Source organism: Ceratosolen solmsi, unplaced genomic scaffold (genome assembly GCF_000503995.2).
Source record: "Ceratosolen solmsi marchali unplaced genomic scaffold, CerSol_1.0 scaffold13, whole genome shotgun sequence".
NCBI lineage: Eukaryota > Metazoa > Arthropoda > Insecta > Hymenoptera > Agaonidae > Ceratosolen > Ceratosolen solmsi.
In genome coordinates, this window is record NW_011948418.1 from 3,883,903 (window position 1) to 3,907,354 (window position 23,452).

Sequence of the window (23,452 nt, forward strand, 5' to 3'; positions counted from 1 at the left end):
CTTAAAAAAATATTTTTTTTTTATAAACTATAATACAAGATTTATTTGTTGTCAACTCGGTAGTATGTTCTTCCCTTATTGTTATAATATATTAATAATACATATTTTTGAGATTAAAAATACAGATTATGTTGCTTATAACTCAAGGATATTTTGGTATCGTGATGTGCATACTTTTGAGCAATACATTTTAAAAATATATTTAAAATTATAGAGAGAAATATCGCGTTTTTGGACTCATAATCGCTTAATATTATTATATTATCAATTCTACTGCTATTATAGCTGTGTAAAATTCGATAATAAAATCTATTTACAATTGTTATCAATATATGTATTATCAAAAAGAAACGAAAGCATTTTAAATAAATTAATTAGGCTTAATCTTGTAAAATTCATCTTCCTTCATCGAACATATAAATTGCTTTGTAACAAGCAATTTGCTTTTTATTTATTATCGTGTTTAAAAAAACTGCACTTTGCATTAAAATAGCTCGCACTTTTTAAATGTATATAGAATGTGTCGAAATTCGTGCTTAAAGACTGTGCAATAAAATATTTTTCCTTCTTATTTCGTGCAAATATTTGTTGACTATTATATTTCAATTTTTGTGCGTATCAGTGATACTATTAAGAAAAAATAAAAAGAAAAAAGAAAAAAAAATATTGCGACCGGTTACAATCTTAAATGCGGTCATAAACTTAAAAATCTCACCACAGCCTTATTAAAATAAAGGGACATCGTTTATTCCCATTCGTTTCATCATTTATCGAACACCGCCCAGCGGAAACCATTCGACAATTTCATTTGACAAATCAATACGATTGAGAGGTAAACGAATGCCACCTAAAAATTCATTTTCTTGAAGGGTGTCATGATTCCAAATTGTCGCTTCAAGCGTTCTATCCTTAATTACATCTAATGGCATTCGATACTCCAACTATTAACAGAACAAAATAATGAATTTTATACAATGATTAAATTAATATAATGTTGTTGATATCTACAAAAAATCTAATAAATAACATTCTTATGTTGTTATCAGAGATTCTATATTAAAATAAAATTTTCTAATACAAATAACGACCAATCAAATATAAAAGCTAAATTATTATTTAAATAAATAATTATTACATTACGTAATATTAATATAATAACGACAAATTTAATATATTAATTTTATTTATATGATTACATTATTTTTATGTAATACAATTTTTTCGTTAAAATTTAGTAAAGTTAGAAAATCAATGAATGCTATTTAGACAAAATTTTCTTAATGGCAATTCAACTTGTAATATTAATATTAGAATATTCTGTAAAACTTTACTAACAACAATCCAATCTGATTCACTAACCATTTCCATGAAAGACGGATGACAATTCTTTTTAACAACTTTGGTCTTTCGCTTTGTGGCTTTTGTAGGATCAGGTTTTAAGTAAACTTTTACATAGGTATTAGGCTCCTGTACATTTGCAACTTTTGGCAATCCTCTTGCATGATATACCATAATACAGAGAGTTCCACGAGTGTAATGAAGGGAGAGCTTTACTTGACCACTTTGAACATTCTCTCGAACCTTCTTCTCAGCCCACCAATTGCCAACTGCAATAAGCATTTTTTTGTTGTTTGTTTTTTAAAATCATTACATAATACATTGTTAAACGTCAAAGCGAAATAAATAAATAGCTTTCTTTAAAAGAAAAAAAAATTACTTCGACATAATCACCAACTAATTTTTAAGAATTGAATAGTACGTGTCCTTCAAATAAGAATGAAAAATTTGAATAAGAAGTGGCAAGTAAACAATACATATATACCATTGCCTACTGCAATTATATATTCAAGTCACATGGGAATTAACGAAATTCATAAAATATAAAAAAATGTATATCTGTGTAAATAAATTTAATATTAATTTTTAATATTAATGTATAATAATTTCAATTATAATATATTGATAAACAAAAATATTGTATATTGAAGTAATCGTATAAATAGCAAAAATGATATAATACTTTATCAAAGATTAATACAAAAACGTGAATAATAAATATAACATTAATATTATTCTTATTTATATCTCATAGTTATATTTATTAATTAAATTTTTCTATTGCTAAGAGAAATCAATGTTTATAAGATTTATACGAAAATCCACATTGCAAAAGTCTTCAATTTTAATAAAATTAGAAATATCTTTTACCTTTAACTTTCCGAAGATGGATATCAGCATTTTGCTGATCTCGCAAGAGTGGATGAAAGAATGTATAAACAAGATCGCTTTGCGAAATTTCAGGAGCCATTTTAAAAAGACTCAAAAGAAACTTTTCAATATCGGCGCGTCTCTTGTCAGCCACTTGCTTAATATTGGACCGTCCAACGCTCATTCCACTGGGCAAACTATAAATAAGCACAATTTTTTTTTTTTTTTTTTTTTTTTTTTTTTTTTTTTTCTTTTATATTATAATTAATCGTCAATATTGAGAATAAAAATTCATCAAAATAGTTTTTAAATTACGAATATTTGTTTTCGTGTACGATAAGATACTTTTATCTGATTAGATAAAGCGAGATCAAGAACTAGAAAGATAAATCAAGAACTACAAAAGTGTAAAAATTTCTAAAGTAAAGTAGAGTGAAAAAATTTGCAGAACATAAAATCTTTAGCCGCATGTAAAATTTAAATATAAATAATAGTAAGAAATATTAAGGTGTATAAATATAGAATCTACGATCATTCGTATAAATAATTAATTCTTCAATAACTAAGTGCAATGTCAAATTAAAAAAAAAATATTACAAATCAATTAAATAATTAAATGGACATTTAGAATATATAATTGAAAACCACATAATATAGATATCTTTTTTTCTAATGAAAAATATTATATAAACAATTTAGAAGCTTGAAATTATAAAATATCTACTCGTTTCTTAAGTTAGTCCAAATAATTTTCGTGCACTTAAAGCAGTGATTTACATAATATCTTTCATTGTTTTATGTAACGATTAAAGATAATCCATAGCCTAATAACTATAATTTAATTTTTTTAATTTCAGTAAATAATGGGTATAATGTACGGGAAAGCAAAGTTTGATGTCGACAAGAATACAAAGTTCACTTCGCAGAGCACTGGCTTTTACCGAACATTCAAGCACTTGAGTTATTGGGAGGCAATGAAGAAGCAACGCGAACCCGAATGTGACAGCAGCGTTAAAAACAGTTTCACAGCTTCTTCAATACCAGCGAACGAGAATGAAAAATCTAAATTATCAATTTTATCAATTAACGAGAAAGAATCGAATTGCGAGATAGAAGTTGATGAATAAGCTATGAATGGTGCATAAGAGAATCATTACGTATCATCACGTATTGATGAATATTTCAAGCTTTAATTGTGTAATAAATAATTCACATTTTTAAGCTTCAATTCATTTAAATGTTTAAATTTAAAAATATTTGAAAATGTAATTGTATGAAAATTCGACTAATTTTTCCAAAATGCATCAAAATATTTGTTATATCGATTGATTTATATTATTTATTATTGATAAGTTGCTAACTTTTATGCACATAATAATTGTATAAAATAAATGTTTACGTTTTATCTGTGTTGAAACATCAAATAAATTTTTCGAATTTTTCGAAATTTTTTATCAATTTTTTTTTTTTTTTTTTTTTTTTTTTTTTTTTTTTGAAAAACATATCCGTACTTCTCTAACTATTTGATAATAATTCATATCAACAATATTAATTATTTTTCACATCCCGTTGTAATCAAATAAATACATAAATAATATTTTAAAGTGAGTAAGCCTTATGTGGTTTCAATTACAAAAGAAGCTAATATATTTCAAATTAATGCATATGTAAATGTTTTCAAAAAACCTTAAAAATACTAATTAACAACGTCATAAAACAATCGATAATATGCTTAAATCTTACATAAACCATGGTATGGTTTCTTTTATAGTTGTGACTTACTATTAAATACTGTTTGATTAACTTATGAATATAGCAGCAGTAATAAAACTTTGATATATTCTTGAATATAAATAAGATTAAAAATATAATATCAATGATATTTTATTCTATTAAAACTTAAAAAAAATCTTACCTAGCTACTTTAGCAAGAGGAAAGTGTATGCATAATTTCTGATAGAATTCACAGAATTCCTTATATGATCTAAATAAATAAGTTGGATCTGTCTGGCTTTTCCTCTGAATTTTAAGAATGTACATGTAATACTTCTCCGGGTCGTATCTCTTTTGGTAACCATGAACTTGAACACTTGTCAATTGTCCCTCTTGTTGCATTCTGTAAACGAGCATTTATTTATGTATTGGTAAAATGGGCTCAGAAGACTGAATGTTATCTTCTCAATGTGCCATGCATGCCACCATTGGTGGCATAATAATTACGCGTAGTAATAGCTGATTAGCCAAACCAAGACACCACGCCTAGCTCGAAAAGAAAGCTGTATTGAAAGATTAAATTAAAATCTCTCGTTGAACTTACGTGTAAGTGCGTGGAATGAACGAAAGCAGCTCGCCATCGCTGTGATCACCACTGAACCTGAGCTGGGCGAGGTTGTGTAGGAAGAAATTGAATTGCGTGAACCAGCTCTTGAGGGAGCTCTCGATCATCCTGGCGAAAGTCGCAGCGGCCTCGGGATTCGTCTGTCCAGGAAGTAGTGCTCGCTGCACGTAGCTCACCGCGTCCATCGTTACACCCGGTATCCCCGAAGATGTCATCTGCGCAATTATATAATTATTCAATCGCATCCTCAGAATTGACTCGAGGCATCGACATGACTTGTTTTTCGAATCTGCCGAAGATATAGCCAAAGGTACCATAAAATTTCCTTGCTCCTTCAGTTTTTCACGATGAAATTATTTCGTAATTTTGCGCATCTACACTAACTCTTTTGTTTAATTTGCCAGTGCATTACTTTTTACTTGTCAATGTGAACAAATGTTTACTTATTTGACTTCTTGCAATCATAAAAAATTCATTTAATTTAACGTACAGAAAAAATGTTGGCTTCGTTAAATTATTTTGACATCGATGAAATATAACAGTTTGATTTTGTGCAACGACAATACATTCATTAAAAACCTTTTGTAAAATTCAATTTACTATAAGCATTAAACAATAATGATTTGTTAAGAGACTTTATTCTGTAACAGTATTCTATTAAAAATTAAGGTAACTTAATGCCATATTTTAAAATAAATAATAAAATATTTAAAATTAGTGGTTATCGATATAAAATTTAAACAAAGAAAAGTTTAATATTGATCTTAACCTTTTAATAAGCCTTATAGCTCATTTCCGATAACTATCTTGGTTTATTTAAAACTTTTTGCATTTATAACAACAAACTAAAGGATAAAGATTGATATTATTTTAAATAACGTTCTTATTTACATTTTTATTTATATATATATATATATATATATATATATATATATATATATCACTGCACTTATAATTTGAAGTATACTTTATATTAATATGTTATTCGATCTTTTTGCACGAAACTTTGTCATTATTTTATTTTCAAACATTCTTTATATTTTACGATTTAACCTTACAGAAACCAAGAAGACAAATGATAATTAACTGTACAAAAACAAACGCTTAGCGATTGTGCTCCAGGCGCCGAGATAAAAAATATAATGATAATTCTGTTCCCGTTTTTATGATTGAATATTTTTATTGTTCATTAATACATCAACATTTATCAATAATAAATTAAAATATTTCTTTATTATTCAAATTATTATTTTATTATATTATATTATTAATCTTATCCATTTTTATTACATTATTTTATTATTAATTTTTAATCTTATATTTTTTATTATAACATATTCTTATTATGGAAGACATATCCTTCATAATATTATATAAAAACAAATTTCATGAATAATTTTTATGACTATGACAATTACTCCCTATTAAATAATACATAAACAATTATAATAACTTACCAAACCAAAAAGATGAAGAATTAAATTTCCATGCTTTCTAACAATGTTAAATGCTTGACAACATAATTCAACAAAATGATGAAATTTCGCAGAAGGTTTGTCGCCACCATTAATTACGTACGCCATATCCGATGTTAAAACAAATGGAGTTCGATCCCTAAATTTATATATAATGATATACATTTATAAAACCATATGAAATCTACGAAAAGATATAAATATGCAAATAATAATACGATATATTTTTATTTTTTATAATAATAAATTAATAATATAGCAATAATGATGATAAAAGTATATATCACAAATTAACACATACAATAAATATTCTTTCTTTAAATTATAAATAATGAATTTATATTTAATTATTTAATTACATATAATTAACTCGCAATTATTAGATATTATAAACTTCATTATTTTTTAAATTAATTATAAAATAGCATTTTATTAAATAATAAATCTATGATATTAATTTCTTTATTTTTTCTACTTTTACTTTATGATTTTTGAAGTTCACGCAGTTTGTGAAAATTAACTGTTTGTTGTATTGTGTCTTTTTATCTATTCCTTTTTTATTTTTCTTTATTCTGTTTACAAAATAATTTTTCTCAAAGATATTTTAATCATATTTTAATAAAATTTTAATGATAATTTTATTATTCATAGATTCTTTTTGCTTATAATTTACTTATAATATTGTAATAAACGATGATAAACAAAAATATGTTAATTATTTAATTATGTTAATTATAAAATTAGAAAACCTAAATCTTAATACTATTATATTATTAGGGTATTATTAATATTATATTACATTATGTAATATATTATAATATTACATAGGGTGGGGGCAATTTAAAATCATGGTAAAATTAAAAAAGTTTCAATTAAAAATAATCTTAACATTTACAACTTTTACAACTATTACAAATAAAATATATCTCAGCTAAACCTTCGCATTTCATAAATGAATAAACATGATGTAAAAAAAATCTATAACAATATTTGATAATTGTATTTAATAAAGAAAAAAATAATTTAATTAAAATCGTGTAAATGAACGTATTACTATGAAGCTAAGATCCATATTTGATTTTCTAAATCATTTAAAATTTGAAATAGATCGTCAGAATTTTGTTCAAAACTTTTTAAAGATAAAGTAACTTTTTTTAAATATTCCAAAAAAATTAACCATACCTTTTGAAATTTCCAAACATTTGAGCATCTCCCAAAAATTTACCAAAGTCTATATGAAATAGGTGTCCTGATGTCTTTAACATAATATTATCATTGTGCCTATCGCAGATACCAAGAATGTATGTAGCTACACTGTATCCAGCGCAGGAAGCCGTAAAATTTTCAACCGCTCGTTCGTATTCGAGCTCGGAGGGATTGTGTTTTGCGAGCCATTCGGCTATTGGTCGATCCTTAAAAGAGCCCGTAAGGCCAAATTCTACTTGGATTTTTCTTAGAGTTTCCGCGTTCGTGACCATTTCAATCATACCCCGTTTATAGCCAGTAGGCACACATGCAAAGGTAACGATTTTGAGATCGAGACCTTCCTTGAGCCATAGTTTATCCATTATACGCACCATTTGAATGGTAAGCATATCTTGCTGCAGATCATCCCCAACCTGCGATAAAAAAAATAGTGATATTTTCTGATGCAAATAGCAATTGATTTCATTAAAGTTAATTTTAATGGTAACACAAAAATATATTTAATATATCTTATAAGTAGAATATTATAAAAACAAATTTTTAATTTTTAATAAAGTAAAATTTTTATCAAATTATAAACATTGATAATACTTAATTAAAGTAATTTTATTATTCAAAGTAGTAGAATTTTGTATCGTATTTGATCAATAGTTTTTATTTAAATTTAAATTATGAATTAAAATTATAAGCTTTCAAATTTAAGATTAAGACATAATTAACCATTAACTAATAAAAGGCTTTTCGGCTTCTTTAGAGGCACAGTTTTATGAATTTTATTAATAAAAAAATACATGAAAATAAAATAGTTGTCTTATTACAAACCTTGAAAATTGCAGGACTAATATCATTATCGCATCCTATAAAGTTGATCTTAAGAGGTAATGTAAAAGAAGGAAAGTAGGAACAAGTTGCAACATTGATTCCAACAACTTGTCGACTTGGAGATAATGGTAAACATGTACCATCATCTTCAAGTAATTGAGCATTTATATTTTGCAATCCTACCTTCAGTGCTTCAACCTTTAAAGATTCTTTGGTTGTTTTTATATTTTCTGCTACCTCGTGTAGATTCTAAAAACGAAAATTATATATATATATATATATATATATATATATATATATATATATATATATATATATATAATACATTATAAACTGCAAACGCTATAAAATAAATACAAAAAAATTATTATGCTAACTTTAACAAGAAATTGTTGAGCAAGAAAACTATTTCGTAAGGCATTTCCAATTACTGCGAGTAGTGCACGAAGCATTAATTGTAATCTTCTGTGATACCGAGCAAAACTCAAACTTTTGTCATCTTGAGAAGATGTTTCTGAAGAATTCTAAAAATTAAAAAATGCATATTAAGAAATATGTATTACTGTAATAAATCAATTAATAGTATAAATAATTTAAAATTACTTATTAGTAATTGAAAAAATTTATAATTATACACTTTATAAAGCTACTAAAATTGTAAAAATATTATATAAATATTCATTTAATATGTATATAGTGAATTAAATGTTATGATATTATAAAAAATAAGAAAAACAAACATGTACTAAATAAATGTTCTATTAATTTGAAAAATATATTGAAGAAAATTTATTTTTAATAATATAACGTACTTGAGGACTTTGGCCAGGTAAAGCTTGATTTAATAACCAATAAATGTGATGTGCAACCCGAGGTGATAGCAAAGCTCTTTCTAAGAGAAATCTCGCTAATGGAGAAGCTTCATACGTTTCGTGTTTCAATGCTTGAAGTAATTGAGGCAAATAATCAACTAATTCATCATTAGTAAGGTCCTGTATTCGACTAATAGCCATTTCTCTAACTTTCATATCTGGAAAACTGAAAATCATTTTGTGTATTGTAATTACATGTATGTAAAGTTAAATATATTACATTATGTACATTACATTAGAAAGTAAACTAAATTATCATAATTATTTGTAAACTTTATAAATTTAAAAAATCTTCGAGAGCTACTCTTAAAATTAGAAATAAATTGCGTGCATTTAAACAAATAATATTAAAACAATTGTAAATATTATATATTTATAAATGCATACAACATTCAATATTATATTATGCGTACAATTATATAATTGTTATATAAATAAATTATAAATCTAATTGCCGTTAAACAATAGAAGAAAATAAATTTCATATTTTTAATGTTTTTCTTTTAATTTCGAATATGATCTACAGTAGCAATTTCACCATATTCAACAAAGAATATACTTATTGCTAAATAAAAATATTTAATTCAACATATTATACCATGGCAAAAGTAATTGAAGAGCTTGAACCGGCGGAAGTGGTTTCCATACGCGTAACGAAGCATGCAAATCAGGTAAACAAGCCCAATCCCAGCTATGAGCTGCTAGAAGAATTTTTGGTAATGCCTCTGGTTTCTCATGCAGATAATGTCTTTTTTCCCATAAAATTTCTCGTTCATCAACAGGTGGCCTGAAAATAAAAAATTATTTTAACCCAATAGAACTCTGTAAATTTATTTATTTTTTTTTTTTTTACAAATTATTAATAAAATAAAATGCAATAAGGTGTTATACCTCGAGAAAGTATCTTGTTCGGCAATATATAAAAGCAGCTCTTGTGTATTTTGATCCAATGAGTTGAAATCGAGAGACTCGATGTCGTGATCTCGAAGTTCGGTGGGAAATAAAACTTTTCCACCATAATCGGGAAGTTCCAGGCCAATAATTGGATGTTTATCACCATGCGGATGAATTCCAGGTGCTGGTGCAGGACCTAATCTTTTATCAGCAACTGCTGGCCATAATGATAAAAAAAAGCTTCCTTGGCTCATTACCCTAAAAATCATATATTTTTCATATGTAAAACGCAATTTCAATAATAACCGATATATAAATAAACTTGTTTTCAAGTAAATTTAAACAATGGCTCTAAATTATTGGTTTTAATCATAAAATATAAAATAAAATAATAAAAATAATAATAAAAACTTGCAAGCTATGTTTATTAAAACTTTTAAAGATATTAAACCAGGTGTACAAATTATAATAAGGAGCACGATTATGAGCTCAAACGTATGGATAACGCATTGTTAATAAATTTTAATTCTCGAAAATATGTTCAAATATAAAATAACCACTTAAATTATATTAACAATAAACTATACCCATCATAATCAAAGAACTGTATGGCTCCCCAACCCAGTTCTTCCTTCTCTATAGTTCCTTGGCTTGAATTTGCCTCATGGTCGATTGGTTGTTGAGTACGACCATAAACAACAAGCACCAGTCGAGCCTCCCGCGGTACTTGACAAACACTTATTCCTCGAAACTCTAACCTAATTTATTAATATTTTAAATTTAAAGTAAGATATTGCGGCATAAAATTTTGGAAATATTATTAAAAATTTTAACATCAAGACCTTACCAAGAATTAAATAAAATTTTAGGATAAAAATTGGAATGACCAGCAGTCATAGGTTCCGAAAGCACTGGATTTCCAACAGGCCTTGTGCCATGAAAAATTTGCGCAGCAACAATATAATCATCGTGCTTCCATGAACTTGGCAATCTGTGTAATGCACCAACTCTGACTAAAACTGTATCTATTACTTGTGAAGAAACTAAAGTATCTGCAAAAAAAAAAAAAAAAAAAAAAAAACCATTATGAAAAAAGCTGACTCAAACTTATAGTATTTTTTGTTTACTTATTCTTAATAATTTACAATATAAATTTCAAAATTAATCTAAAAATTATGCTTTCTTACATCTAATCTACAAGTATATATTCAATATACAGTTGGACATTTCGTCAAAATAATGATTAAAACAATGGTAAATAAATGTTTTACTAATCTTACTCGTAGGATATTCTCCTCTACTGCTGAGTTGAAAATCTACTCTAAAAGCATGACAATATGTCTCCACCAGGTCTTGTACTGCATCTCGAATTTTATTACAATGTGACGAAATAACGTCTGGAAATTTGGTTCTTAATGTTACAACCGAGTAATCGCCATCCTCATGCAGAATTTCTGGCTTTTTACATTCAATATTCGTAGTATGTATCTGTGGTAAAAATTTGCAGCAGGCATTTACGAAGTTATCCACGGCTTCTGTGATCTCATAAGTCTCAACATTACCCATCAAAGTACAAACGGCTTTGACGGCTTGAACAACGCCTCGAGGCTGTAATTGAGGAAGTAGATTTGACCCGTGAATTGATGTCGCCAATTGTGATGCTGTATTTTCGACTCGTTCCATTTCTTTCTCGACAGTCTCTAAAAATACAATAAATACGTGTAAACTATTTAATTTTAGATTAGCTGTAAAATACATTTTTATATAATTGAAGATTGAAATAGCAAACATCTTGATAAGCAAATAATTTCAGAAGTTCCAATTAAAGTTAATTTGTATTGTAATTGTTAAAAAGTAAAACAAAAATTAATCAAATCAAATCACGTAATTATAAAATTTGTAAATAAATAAATTTTTACATTTCCTTACCCAATAATATAAGAAGGGTATCGTAAGAAATAGGCTGTAATGGTTCATTTGGTAATATATCTTCCAATTTAAGACACTGATCTCGATTATCATCTTGAATCTAAAAAAAAAAAAGAAGCAAAAATACAAATTTTAATTAGCAATTAACATCAAATTAATATTTTTGACATATCTGATGCTACTTATAATATATGTATTAAAATTAATATAAGATTAATTTAAATGCAGTTTACGTACGAAAAATTTCACATTAACTTACTGTTCTAGCTATAGAACGTTTCATTTGGATTTTAGTTTCAATTGCAAGTTCTATATCTTTTTCTAATTTAATACATTGATGAACATATTCATACTGTACAATATTAGTATTTGGAGCTAAATATTCTGCTAAGCCCCAAACTCTAAGGCAGTATTTTTCGACGTTAACAGTATCTTCATCTTCTAAGGAACATGCAACGTTAAGAATCACGTGCTCAACACTACAATTAACTGCAAATAGCAAATGTATTAGCTTTTAAAACTGTTTTAAAAATTTCTTAAAAATTAACATTAATCTTTTAATTTCATAAATATAATAATAATGCACCAATCTTTCAATAATAAAGGTGAAAAGAAAAGTATTTGTTAAAGAAGTAGTGTTAAATAAATAAAATTCATGAATTTAATTTAGATACATCTATCTATAAATATCATAATAAACGCTAACCATCGCATGTAAACGATATGGACGGCATATTATCTTTTAAATCACTCAACATTTTTGAGTGCACTATTAACTTTATACTGGTATTTTCAGGATATGAGCTTTCCATCATTGGACTAACAACATGACCAATGTTGGTACTTGGATTATTATACGGAAAATCTCCTATAAAAATTCCATAAATTAATATTTAACTATGTAAAACACGATTTTTAAATATTTTTTATTAAATGAATACGTACCTCTGACTAATTTAACCATTTTATGAAAAGCTAGTAAATCACAATCATGCAAAGAAGCTCTAACTTTAACTACATTAACATTTTCATACAATCGAGTTTGCTGCTTTTGCTGAAAACAAAAAAATACTGAATTATTAGTGTGTTTACAAATTGATTCATTATCTTTATGAATTTATTTACAAAATTATTTAAATTTTAAATCAATTTGAATAATTTTGTAATATATTTTTATTAAATGAATTAGACTATTTATTAAATAAACATTATTTGCTGAAATGTACAATTAGAAAAACATAAAAAATTTTTTAATCCTACCCTTCGATCCAAAGAAGTTCTTCTTCTTTCAATTGTATTCCAGGCGGATGAATTTCTTGGGGGTAATGGTGGAGGAGCCGCTGGGGAGACCGCAGGTGATTTTGTAGATTTATCAACAGCTGCGTATACCGGGTCAGAATTAACTGTTTCACTTGTACTATACATATAATCAAATGGATCAAAGGGATCATAAACAGACCCTTCAACTGGTGAATCGGCATCTAAAATATTTAACGGTGGTTAACAAATACAGTTTTTAAAATTTATCAAATTGATAATCTTCATACAATGAATAATATTGATATTTTAATTATAAAAATATTTCTTTCGATAGTTTCATAGATTTTTTCAAATTTTATCATTAAATATTGTTTTTATTTATTTTAAAATATTATTAGGCAATAAAATTTTAATATTTCATATATATATATATATATATATATATATTAAAAACTATTTGAGAACTCGATTATTAATTTTTCCAATGTTATTTAAGCTATCCATATAAATATTATTATTACCGTTATTTTTTTTATTAATTAAATATTGAAATATTTAAGTAAATATACGAGAAATTTTTTAAGCTATTACAATACAATCAAATTTCATTAATCATCGCTTGACACTCATTGATTTAAAAAGTTTCAAATTACTGTGTGTAATAGAAACTTATTCGTAGATTTATAAATTACCATTGTTACAATCCTTAACGGCAATAGCTTCCTTGTTTTCATCAGCTTTAATTGTTTTTATAAGAAGGGGATCGAATGCCTCAAGTACACTAACTCTAACATTTGATTTGTCTTCGAAATGTTCAATGACACTTAAATCTATAAGATTGCTATTTGGTTTTTTTTCTATAACCTTAAAGACATTTAATTGTCCATCGTCCAATGGATATGTAAGTTGCGGAATTTTATTCACTGGTAGAGGGGCAATTGTTGGCCGATAATTCGATGGTAATGGTGGTATCTAGAAAAAGATATAAAGTGGTCCAATAAATAAATTTCTTATTTTCAGATAACTGTTATTTAACAAACAATCTTGAAAACACATTTATAAACAGTGATTAAAATATTATAATAATTCGAACACATCACAGACTGATTATATATTTTCTTTTGTTTAATAAAACTATAAAAACTTTTTTGCTTATATTTTTTCCTAACTAATTTTAATAATGAAATTGAGAAAAATCTTTGTGAAAGTTTTCAAAGTACTTTGTAAATATTGTTAAAGTTAAGAATTTTTAATAAATACAAAATTATAGTTAATATATTCACTTAATTATCGTTAAGTTATTGATTAATTAATTTTTTATAATCCATTAGCTTAAAAGATTCTAATTTATAATTCTAATTATATAATACTTTTTAATAATTAGCTATATATGATTCATTTGATAATCAAAAAAATCAAATAATTATTATCTATAATTTTAAAAAGCAAAATATCAAATATATTCATAATTTATTTAAAAAACAAAAAAGTTTAATTTTAATTAGAAAAATATAGTAAAATAAAGGAAATCTTGATTAGCGGTGACAAAAATTAAAAGGTAAGCTTAAAATAAGAATAAATTATTTTAATGTATAATGATAAGGCTTTTTTGTTTTACAGCAAACCTAGAAGTGCTATTAGTGCAAAGAGCTACAAAAATACCTGAAGAATATAAGTTCTAAATGTATATGGATTCCAAGTAAGCTGGAATTATAAAAACATTGTGTTAAACAAATGACTTGTTACCTAAGAGTTTTAAAATTTTTAATGATAAAATCTTATTTTTGTAAATATCTATTCTTTCAGAAAATGTTTTTTTTACTTAATTAATTATTTAATATGAGCGATTTAGAATATTATAATCAAAATTAATAGGAATGAAATGTAAATTAAAAAAATAATATAAATAAGCATAAATGAATTTTTTTTAATTAATCTCCGGTTTAATAATTTGCATATTCTTTGCTAATTAAAATTATTACCTGTGGAACAATATCAGGTACATTATTACTAACACTGCCAGCTCTTGATAAAACTGGACTTATCCCAGATGTTGCTGGTGTGCATGGTGCAGTTGAAGATTTAGGTCCTGGTATTGGTACTGCTGTATTATATCTAAAATCTGTTGTTTGATACGCAGCTGCTGAGCTGTTGCTTCTTGATACTCGAGAATTTTTTTGCATTAATGCAGTATGGTTTTCCCATTTTGGTTCGACCACTGTTTTCCTATAATATAAATTAAATACGTTATTCCATTAAAGCAATAAATGATCATTATTTATTTTCTAATTTTAGATATTATTTTGGATATTAATTCGATTGCATTTATCTGATAACGAAAATTTATCATTTAAAAAACATTTTAATAATCTAACTGTAAAACTATTCTGCATTAGTGACCCTTCAATTTCAATTCAATAACTTGTATAATTTATAATATTATATTGTACATATATAGAGCCAATATTGACATATTTATTATAATTATTATTTTTAAAAGCAGCTTATCAGTCGGTACTTACGAAGGTAATGGTGGTGGAGCACAACAGTATTCTGTTAAACTATCCTGTTTAACAGGACTTGTAAAATTAATCAAATCAGTTGATTGACTCTGATTAACCGTTGAGTTTCTTCGACACGGAACCGGTGGAGGTTGTAGTTGTACGATCATTGCATTTCTAGATTGATTTGTATTACTACCAGGCCTAGGTCTACTTCTCAATTGAAATTTACTAAGAGTAAAAAATTCAAATTACTTTAATAATCCAAAATAACTATTGAACAATGTTAAAATTGAAATCAAATTAAAATTGAAATTGACCGAGTATCAATATTCGCTACTGCTTTTTCAATTTTATTAACGATACCGATTAAAGTAATATCAATAGTAATTTTTAAAAAATATAATTATACTATATAATATGTATAATTGTAGTGTATGTTTTGATGATTACACCTACTTTTCATGGATCGAACCATCAGTTTCCGTTGTATTACTGATAGTAGTATTATTAATGCACGAGCTTGTGCTCTGGTTGCTATAATTTTCCTGAGTAAAATTTTTGCCATATTGCATCTGTTGCTTCTGTAGTCTAAATTTTTCTAATGCTAAGCTCTCTAAACTCAATGCTTGTGCTCGTTCTAAATCTTCTTGAAACTGACGTTCATAATCTATCACCGCTGCTCTTCTTTGAGCGGTTGTATTTCTATTATAGCTTGACATCTGCAAACAATTAAGATTCAATGAAAATATTTAATATTAATTTTGAATTAGTTAAATCTTTCAATGAATGCAATGATTTTAAAATATTAATATTATCAAGTTCATAACAAAATTTACAATGACAAAAATTTAAAAAAATATTTTTTCCCTCGTGTGTGTTACGGGGGAGGGGGAGGCAGGAGAGAATGCGCGTACGTGTAACTTAATAAAAACTAGGTTCGTTAATATGCAAAAGGAAGTTTTATAATTGAAGAGTTACCATTTCAGAACAACTTGCATTCTCACATTAGATTCATCAACTTGTATTATTGATTATTAAACGCCTTGTAAATACACTAAAGTGCCACCTATGGAATAGTGAAAGTAAAACAATAAAAATTATGCAACAATTTAATAAACACAGTGCTAAATAATTGAATAAAGAAAAACCAAATTTTCAATCGCATACTAAAAATCAGCTTGTAGCTTTCTTATAACACTTCAAAGACCCATTTATATAAAGCTGTGATAAAATTTATAAAGTTGAAAAAATATTTAAATAGAAATTACTATGCATTTCAAAAGTGGAAAAATGAATTAACTGAATAATGAATTGCGAAAAATCAAATCTTTTACAGCAGAAAAACAGTTTGTAATATTTTTGTGGCTTGAAAGTTATAAAGCCAAAAAAGGAAACTTCACCGTCAAAAGTGTCAGAAGAGAGTACATAAACCATATCACCGCAACAAAAAGAAAGAGGCAGAGGCAAAGGAGGGAGAGCAAAAGAGAAAGAGAGGAAGAATGTACATGTATATATATATATATATATATATATATATATATATATACACAATGATCCACTACTTCGTTCTCAATCTTGTTTACATTTTTTCGCGTTTGATAAGCTTGCCATACAATCTTGCATTACACGGTCAAATGCAATGATAAACAGAACTTACCCTGGCATTATTGTTAAAAACTTATCTTTATTCTCTAGCGAAAATAGGAGAAAATTAATCGAAACTATGACTCGCTTATGTCGCGATGAACTATACGAACCGAAACGATACTAAAACACAATCTTATTATAATCAGATCAATCGCACCGTTATATCCTTTGAAGACGTGACATCTTTCGTGCCTTCCTCAATTTACAGTTCGATTGTGTATGTACTGTGTTGCTCTTTGCACTGCTATGCTCACATTTTCATTCCATCTTTTTCTCCCTCGTACTCATTCTTCTTCTCACTCGCTCGCTCGTTCGCTTTCATGCTCAACATCGTGCACGTCATCTCTTTCTTTCTCCGTTACTTTAGCTATCCAGGGGTCGATCGCAGTAGGAGAGAGACAACATGTATATGCATTTACACACATTTCAACCATTTGCATCAAACGATCCCTCTGAAGTTCACCGCAAATGTTTCCTACGTGAAGAAAGTTTCGGTTTCAAACTGTTGAGGGGAAAAAAAATAAAAATTACTTCATTTTCTAGTAAAAATTCATACTTTATCATTTTTAATCTTTTTTTTTATTTATTAATTTATTTACACTTTCCTTCAAATTTAATGTCTAAAATTTTCTTCATAAAATAATGTTCTAAATAAGAAAAGAAACTAAAATTTCCATCATTGACTATCTAATCACGACTTTAAAGTCCAAATTTGAAAATCAATTATCTTTTTTACAAGAACTTTACCATTATACAATTATACAAAAAAGTTTTAAAATTCTTTTCAACAATATGTGGTTGCATATTTAATTTTTTTTCTTAATAATATAGGGATTACATCTTGAATGTACTAAAATTAAAGAAATACACAAAGAATGTTGTATATAAATTAGTCGATTAAATAGTAATGATATTTCCTAAATTTTATAACCATTAATAAAAGAAATTATTCAAACATAGAATAAATAATTAAAATGTATGATATTTTTCATGTTACTATCAAAATTATTTTAAAATCAACGTCCATTATTGATCTTTATGTAATATTATTTTGTAACAGTCAAAAGGTTTATATCTTTTATACATGTATATATAATAAAAATATCGATTACATTAAAGACAATAAATAAATATAGTAACGATGCATGATCAATCATATTATAAACAATTTATTTTTTCATTTAAGATTTTTTAAACACTTTTGCAAAAAATTTTATTGCCTAAAATATAATAAGAAAATTAATTGAAAAATAAATTCTGAAATTTACATGTTATTTGATGACGCTTTCATGATTAATGAGGCCCCTGCATTACCGATGGAATTATTAGATAAATATGTTGTTACCTATTTCCAATCGTGATATCATGTAACTTACTTAATCGTCATTACATCCATGTTATTTGTAAATCAATGAAATAATAATAATAACGTCTTAATATTTAAATAATATGTAAAAACTATGTATCCATTTACAGTATTCCTTGTTATCTTCAAACGATAATATTTGACATTCATAAGCTGGCGTCCTCTGTCTAACTGTTTTTCATCATACAGATCCATGACCAAGTTAATTTTAAAATATATGCTTTAATGTATAATTACAATTAGATGGAAAAGCAATTTTTCTTATTTTTATTGCCCATCAATAGTAAAATATGATAATAAAACAAAAATAATATATTTTTACAAAACTTGTTCAATATTTGTCGTTTAAATAAAAGTTAACTGTCAATATTTCAATTTAAAATAAACGTAAATTATTTATGTTAAACATATGTGCTAAAAACAAAAATTTTTTTATAATATTTAAACTCAAATATTTTACATTAAAAAGGCTTTAAAGTAATTTTTAGTAATTTTTTTTTTAAGATAAAAAGATAGTCAGGTCTTCAAAATATTTTAGAAAGCTTGTATCATATTCTAATTATCAAAAATAATAAAAATTTTCGTTTAATTTTAAATTTAAATATTTTTGTTACCGATCGACTATGAGTTTTCAAAAAAATATATCCTCGTATAAATTTTTTTAATAAAAAATAAATGAAAATAAGATATTTTAATATAATTTTAAATACAAGGTTAATTATAAGATAATTATCTGTAGAAATAAAAGCTTTCTAAGTTTTCAACATACTTTCTTTATTTATTAAATCATAAATAAAGAAAGTAAGTTAATAATATTTAATATTTAAAGAAGAAAAATAACATATTTAATTATTTATACTTGGCACTTATTCAAATGATAATTTGCAATAGTATTTAAACGCAAATAATGTAACAGCCAATTGTTGGCCTTCCCAAATATTAATATTTACTTAAATTTTCTTAAATAACATTCAAGAAACCTATCAAAAATGAAAAGAACTTATTTAACTAGAAGATTTCATATAAATTACAAATTCACAATTAAAAAATCTTAAAGTAATCACTTTAATAAAAATATTTAAATTTCGAATAAAAAGTCTATAAATATTTTAATAGAATATTTTTTCTTAATGATTCCAATTCAACTATAAAAAATATAATAAATATAGATTATCGCATATAAGTTCATTATGTCTATAATTTATTATTGTATTAAAGCACATAAAAAAAAACTATGTGTAAAACATAGTATATTTCAAGCATATTACTCCACATAAATTTGCAAATAAATTATGATGTAAATAAAAACATTTTACTGAACTATCTGACTACTGAATCATATCTTAAAAACTCTAATAAATTAACTGTTCTTGCTTAATAATTATTATAAAAGTATATAACATACCTACGGTGCTCCATAAAAATTCGTAATTTCAAATACAATTGTACTTTGATTATATATTTAAATATAATTATAACATCAATTTAAATGAAGATTTAAACAGCCTATTAATTATTATATAATAAATATACATTGATTGTATTCAATACACTTAAAATTGTCGACACCTTCTATATTGAGTATTTTAAATTATTAGAGATTTCATTTATTGTAAATATTCGATAACTGTAAAAGTTTTAAGGAACCAACTTTGGCAATATATAAAATATTAAAATAATTATTTTCAAATTCGGATAAAAATTTAATTATTATATACTTCAACTATAATAAAATAAAAATGAATTCCTAATGTATAATAAATTTTTATTCAATTCTAGCATACAATCAGCTAACTTTTTAGTAAATAAATTATTATTACAATATTAAATTACAATCTAAAGAAACTGGCGGACTATTACAAAATATTGATTGAAAATTATAAAATTGAGAAAATCATTATGTCATTAACTATTATTGTTCTTTCAACAGTATTACAATTTTCAAGATAAGAAATTCTACTTTTATAACCGTAAAGAATTTACTATGAAAAACTTGTAATTATATTAATATATATCAGATTGGTTATTGTATTATAATTGAAAAATGCAAATTTTGTTAACTGATTATATTACTAATATTCATTCTTTAAATCTATTATTTTTTACACATTCAGTATAATCGTTTTTCTAATTTACCAGACTCTGCTCCATTCATAAATATCATTTACTTGGCTAAATCATTTCCCTTACCAAAAACTATTTTAAGCGTTTTTAAAGATATATTCTGTACAAATATAGTTATGAATAATAATTACGTACATTTCAGAAGTAAATTATTTTTAATAACACATGGTTATGCAATTTTTTTCTTAAAAAACTTGATATTATTTATGAAAGAAAGAAATATCTTTTAAAAATCTATTATTTTTTTCAATAAAATAATTAAAACATAGTTAATGAATAGTAATTTAAATATAATTTAATATATTATTTATATATATAAAATTTTGATACAAATTAAATATTTGTTTTCAAATGTAAATTAAATAAATAATATTTACAAAACTTGTAATTGTATTGTATTGAAATTGTATACATAAACAAAAATCATATAAGAATTATTCTTAAATAATATATACAGTGTTCCATACATTAATAATCAGAACGTACGAATAAAATTTATTATTGTTATTGATTAATGATGATTAATTTTGATTTTTATTTTTTTTTTTTACTATTTACTTAATATTTACGTCATATTAACTATATATTTATTAATTAATAATAAGCATAAGTTTTAATAAAAATATAACATTATCGCTAAATTGATATAAATAAATACAAACAATACTACTTCTTTTACTTTATTGTTGGAAAAATGTATTATATTGTTAAAATAAATATTTTAAATATTTCTGCGATTATTTATAAAATGTAAACCACAGTATAAACTCTTATCTTAACTCATATATTCAAAATAATATTTTATTAACAAAGTAAAATATACAATTGGCATCAATTTTTAAAAATATTGAATAAGTACTAAATTATTCTTAAATGTTGATTGGATACAATAAATCATAAATCAGCTGTAAATAAATAATTTTGAAGGATACAATACAGTGTATCATCTAAAATATTGTATGCAATTATATCAAGCTAATTGAAAAATTAGCTTCATTAGATAATATTTCTTTTATTTTCATTTAAACTACTGCACATATAGATAAACGTTCACAAATAGATTTAAATAGAAACTCGAAAATTAAAACATTTTCAAAATACAAAAAAATTAAGTATTTGTTTCATTAATTTATCGAAAAAATAACGAAAATCACTTTGTGTTATAATTTCATTTAAATATTCATTAAATAAAAAATCATAGTTTTTATAATAATAAATAATTTTATTAATTTATTATTTATTATACTTTGTTACATCGATATTTGTATGCTAACAGCTAAATTTTTTGAAATATCATAATGAATTTTAATTAATAGAAATATAACTCCATAAAATAAAATAATTTAATTTTAATACAAAAAAAAATGTAATAAAAATATAGGCTCTAATTTAGTTATAGCAGATTACAAATAGGAAATTATTTTTCAAAATTGATTATAATTAACGATTAGTAACAAACAATATACTAAAGTATTTTATTTAATTTTGTTTTTGAATAATCTTTTGATAAATTTATACAAGCATCTAAGCAAAATTTCAATCATAGATTCAACATTAACACGTATATTTTACAAACACTTAGTGAACAATATATTTCACAATTGTGATTGAAAATACAAAATTTAATTAAGATAGCAAAAATAAGCTTATTTAGCAATAAATTCAGTAATAGCCCCGTATAAAGTTGCTGATTATTAAATCATAAAGATATTCGTATAAAAGTTATTGATATACACTCTTTAATATACAAGATAAATGTAAATAAGCAATAAATAGTAAAAATTAAATGAGTGAGAAAAATAAGGACATGAAAATTTGGAAAACACAAGAGTTTTATTTATTATTCAACTTTATAATTAATTTTAAATTTTAAATGATTGTATTTTAATCTAAATACGAATTAAAGAAAATTACAAAACAAATAAATTGATTTGAAAACTATTTGTACAAAATATTTTGAAACATTGTTGAGTTTCTTAAAATTTCCGTATAATGATATGAATGAATTAAATAACTCATTCATAATTATAAGTTTAATTAAATTTTATAATCGACGGTAAAAACAGAGCGTAGTTAAAATAACGATTAAAAAAAATATTAATCAGTTTAGTAAGAAAAGTACATGACTTTTAGGTAAATCAAGGCAAAGTTACAAATGTATTAAAATAAAAATACATTGTGAACAATACTTATACACCAATATATGGATAAAAAACATTTTGAAAATGTTAAGTAAATAAGTATTAATATAAATTACGCAATTTATATAGTTATTACGATGCCATATGAATATATTGTTACTAAAATCATAAACTTCCTTAATTATTACCTTAACAAATACGTAAAGTATTATCGAATTAATAAGTTTTAAATGTAAATATATAATATTTCTACGATTAATAATTAGTTTAGTATTTTAGAAGTATTGTCCTATTATTATTCGAAATTAGAAAATTCTATTACTACATCAACTCAGCATTGATATACTTGAATGCTTCAAGGTATCGTCAATCAGTTTTAACGCCTCGAGCAACTGAACTCGGCAGGTATATGAGCAACTTTATCTCCTGAGTCATACTTTTCCAAATAATTTCTAGATAGAATTAAGATTATTTTTGAGTAATTTTAAATGCATGAGTCAATATTTATATGTATATGACACAGTTTGGGCTATTGGAAAAAAAAGTGAGAGTATTATTTATGATTTACGATGTATTGTGTAACAATTACTTGGCGCTGTGCAATAGTTTTCTTTTAATCTCATAAAACGAATAAAAATACAATACAGAATACAATCTAATTTTCTG

The 23,452-nt window shown here is 24.7% G+C and overlaps 1 protein-coding gene across 1 annotated transcript; it reads right to left on the reverse strand.

Moving 5' to 3' along the window:
* Nucleotides 1-341: 341 nt before the first annotated feature.
* Pi3K68D (phosphatidylinositol-4-phosphate 3-kinase catalytic subunit Pi3K68D) lies at nucleotides 342-17,349 on the reverse strand. The gene is made up of 26 exons (XM_011496931.1): nucleotides 17,166-17,349; nucleotides 16,487-16,574; nucleotides 15,965-16,227; nucleotides 15,527-15,736; nucleotides 14,987-15,230; nucleotides 13,697-13,976; nucleotides 13,005-13,225; nucleotides 12,690-12,798; nucleotides 12,451-12,612; nucleotides 12,004-12,233; nucleotides 11,745-11,844; nucleotides 11,096-11,515; nucleotides 10,663-10,867; nucleotides 10,403-10,573; nucleotides 9,813-10,073; nucleotides 9,520-9,708; nucleotides 8,862-9,087; nucleotides 8,427-8,573; nucleotides 8,050-8,298; nucleotides 7,204-7,640; nucleotides 6,004-6,160; nucleotides 4,526-4,761; nucleotides 4,124-4,324; nucleotides 2,209-2,405; nucleotides 1,360-1,607; nucleotides 342-941 (listed from the first exon to the last, which is right to left on the reverse strand). Exons 2-26 carry the CDS (start codon nucleotides 16,487-16,489, stop codon nucleotides 768-770), a joined length of 5,340 nt encoding a protein of 1,779 aa, XP_011495233.1. The 5' UTR covers nucleotides 16,490-16,574; nucleotides 17,166-17,349; the 3' UTR covers nucleotides 342-767.
* Nucleotides 17,350-23,452: the final 6,103 nt, after the last annotated feature.

Excerpts from the sequence above, each read along its gene's own strand:
- Pi3K68D (XM_011496931.1), bottom strand. Across the intron at positions 15,231-15,526 it reads GCTCCACCACCATTACCTTC|GAAAACAGTGGTCGAACCAA; the intron begins GTAAGTACCGAC and ends TTTATATTATAG. Across the intron at positions 942-1,359 it reads ATCCGTCTTTCATGGAAATG|TTGGAGTATCGAATGCCATT; the intron begins GTTAGTGAATCA and ends TTCTGTTAATAG.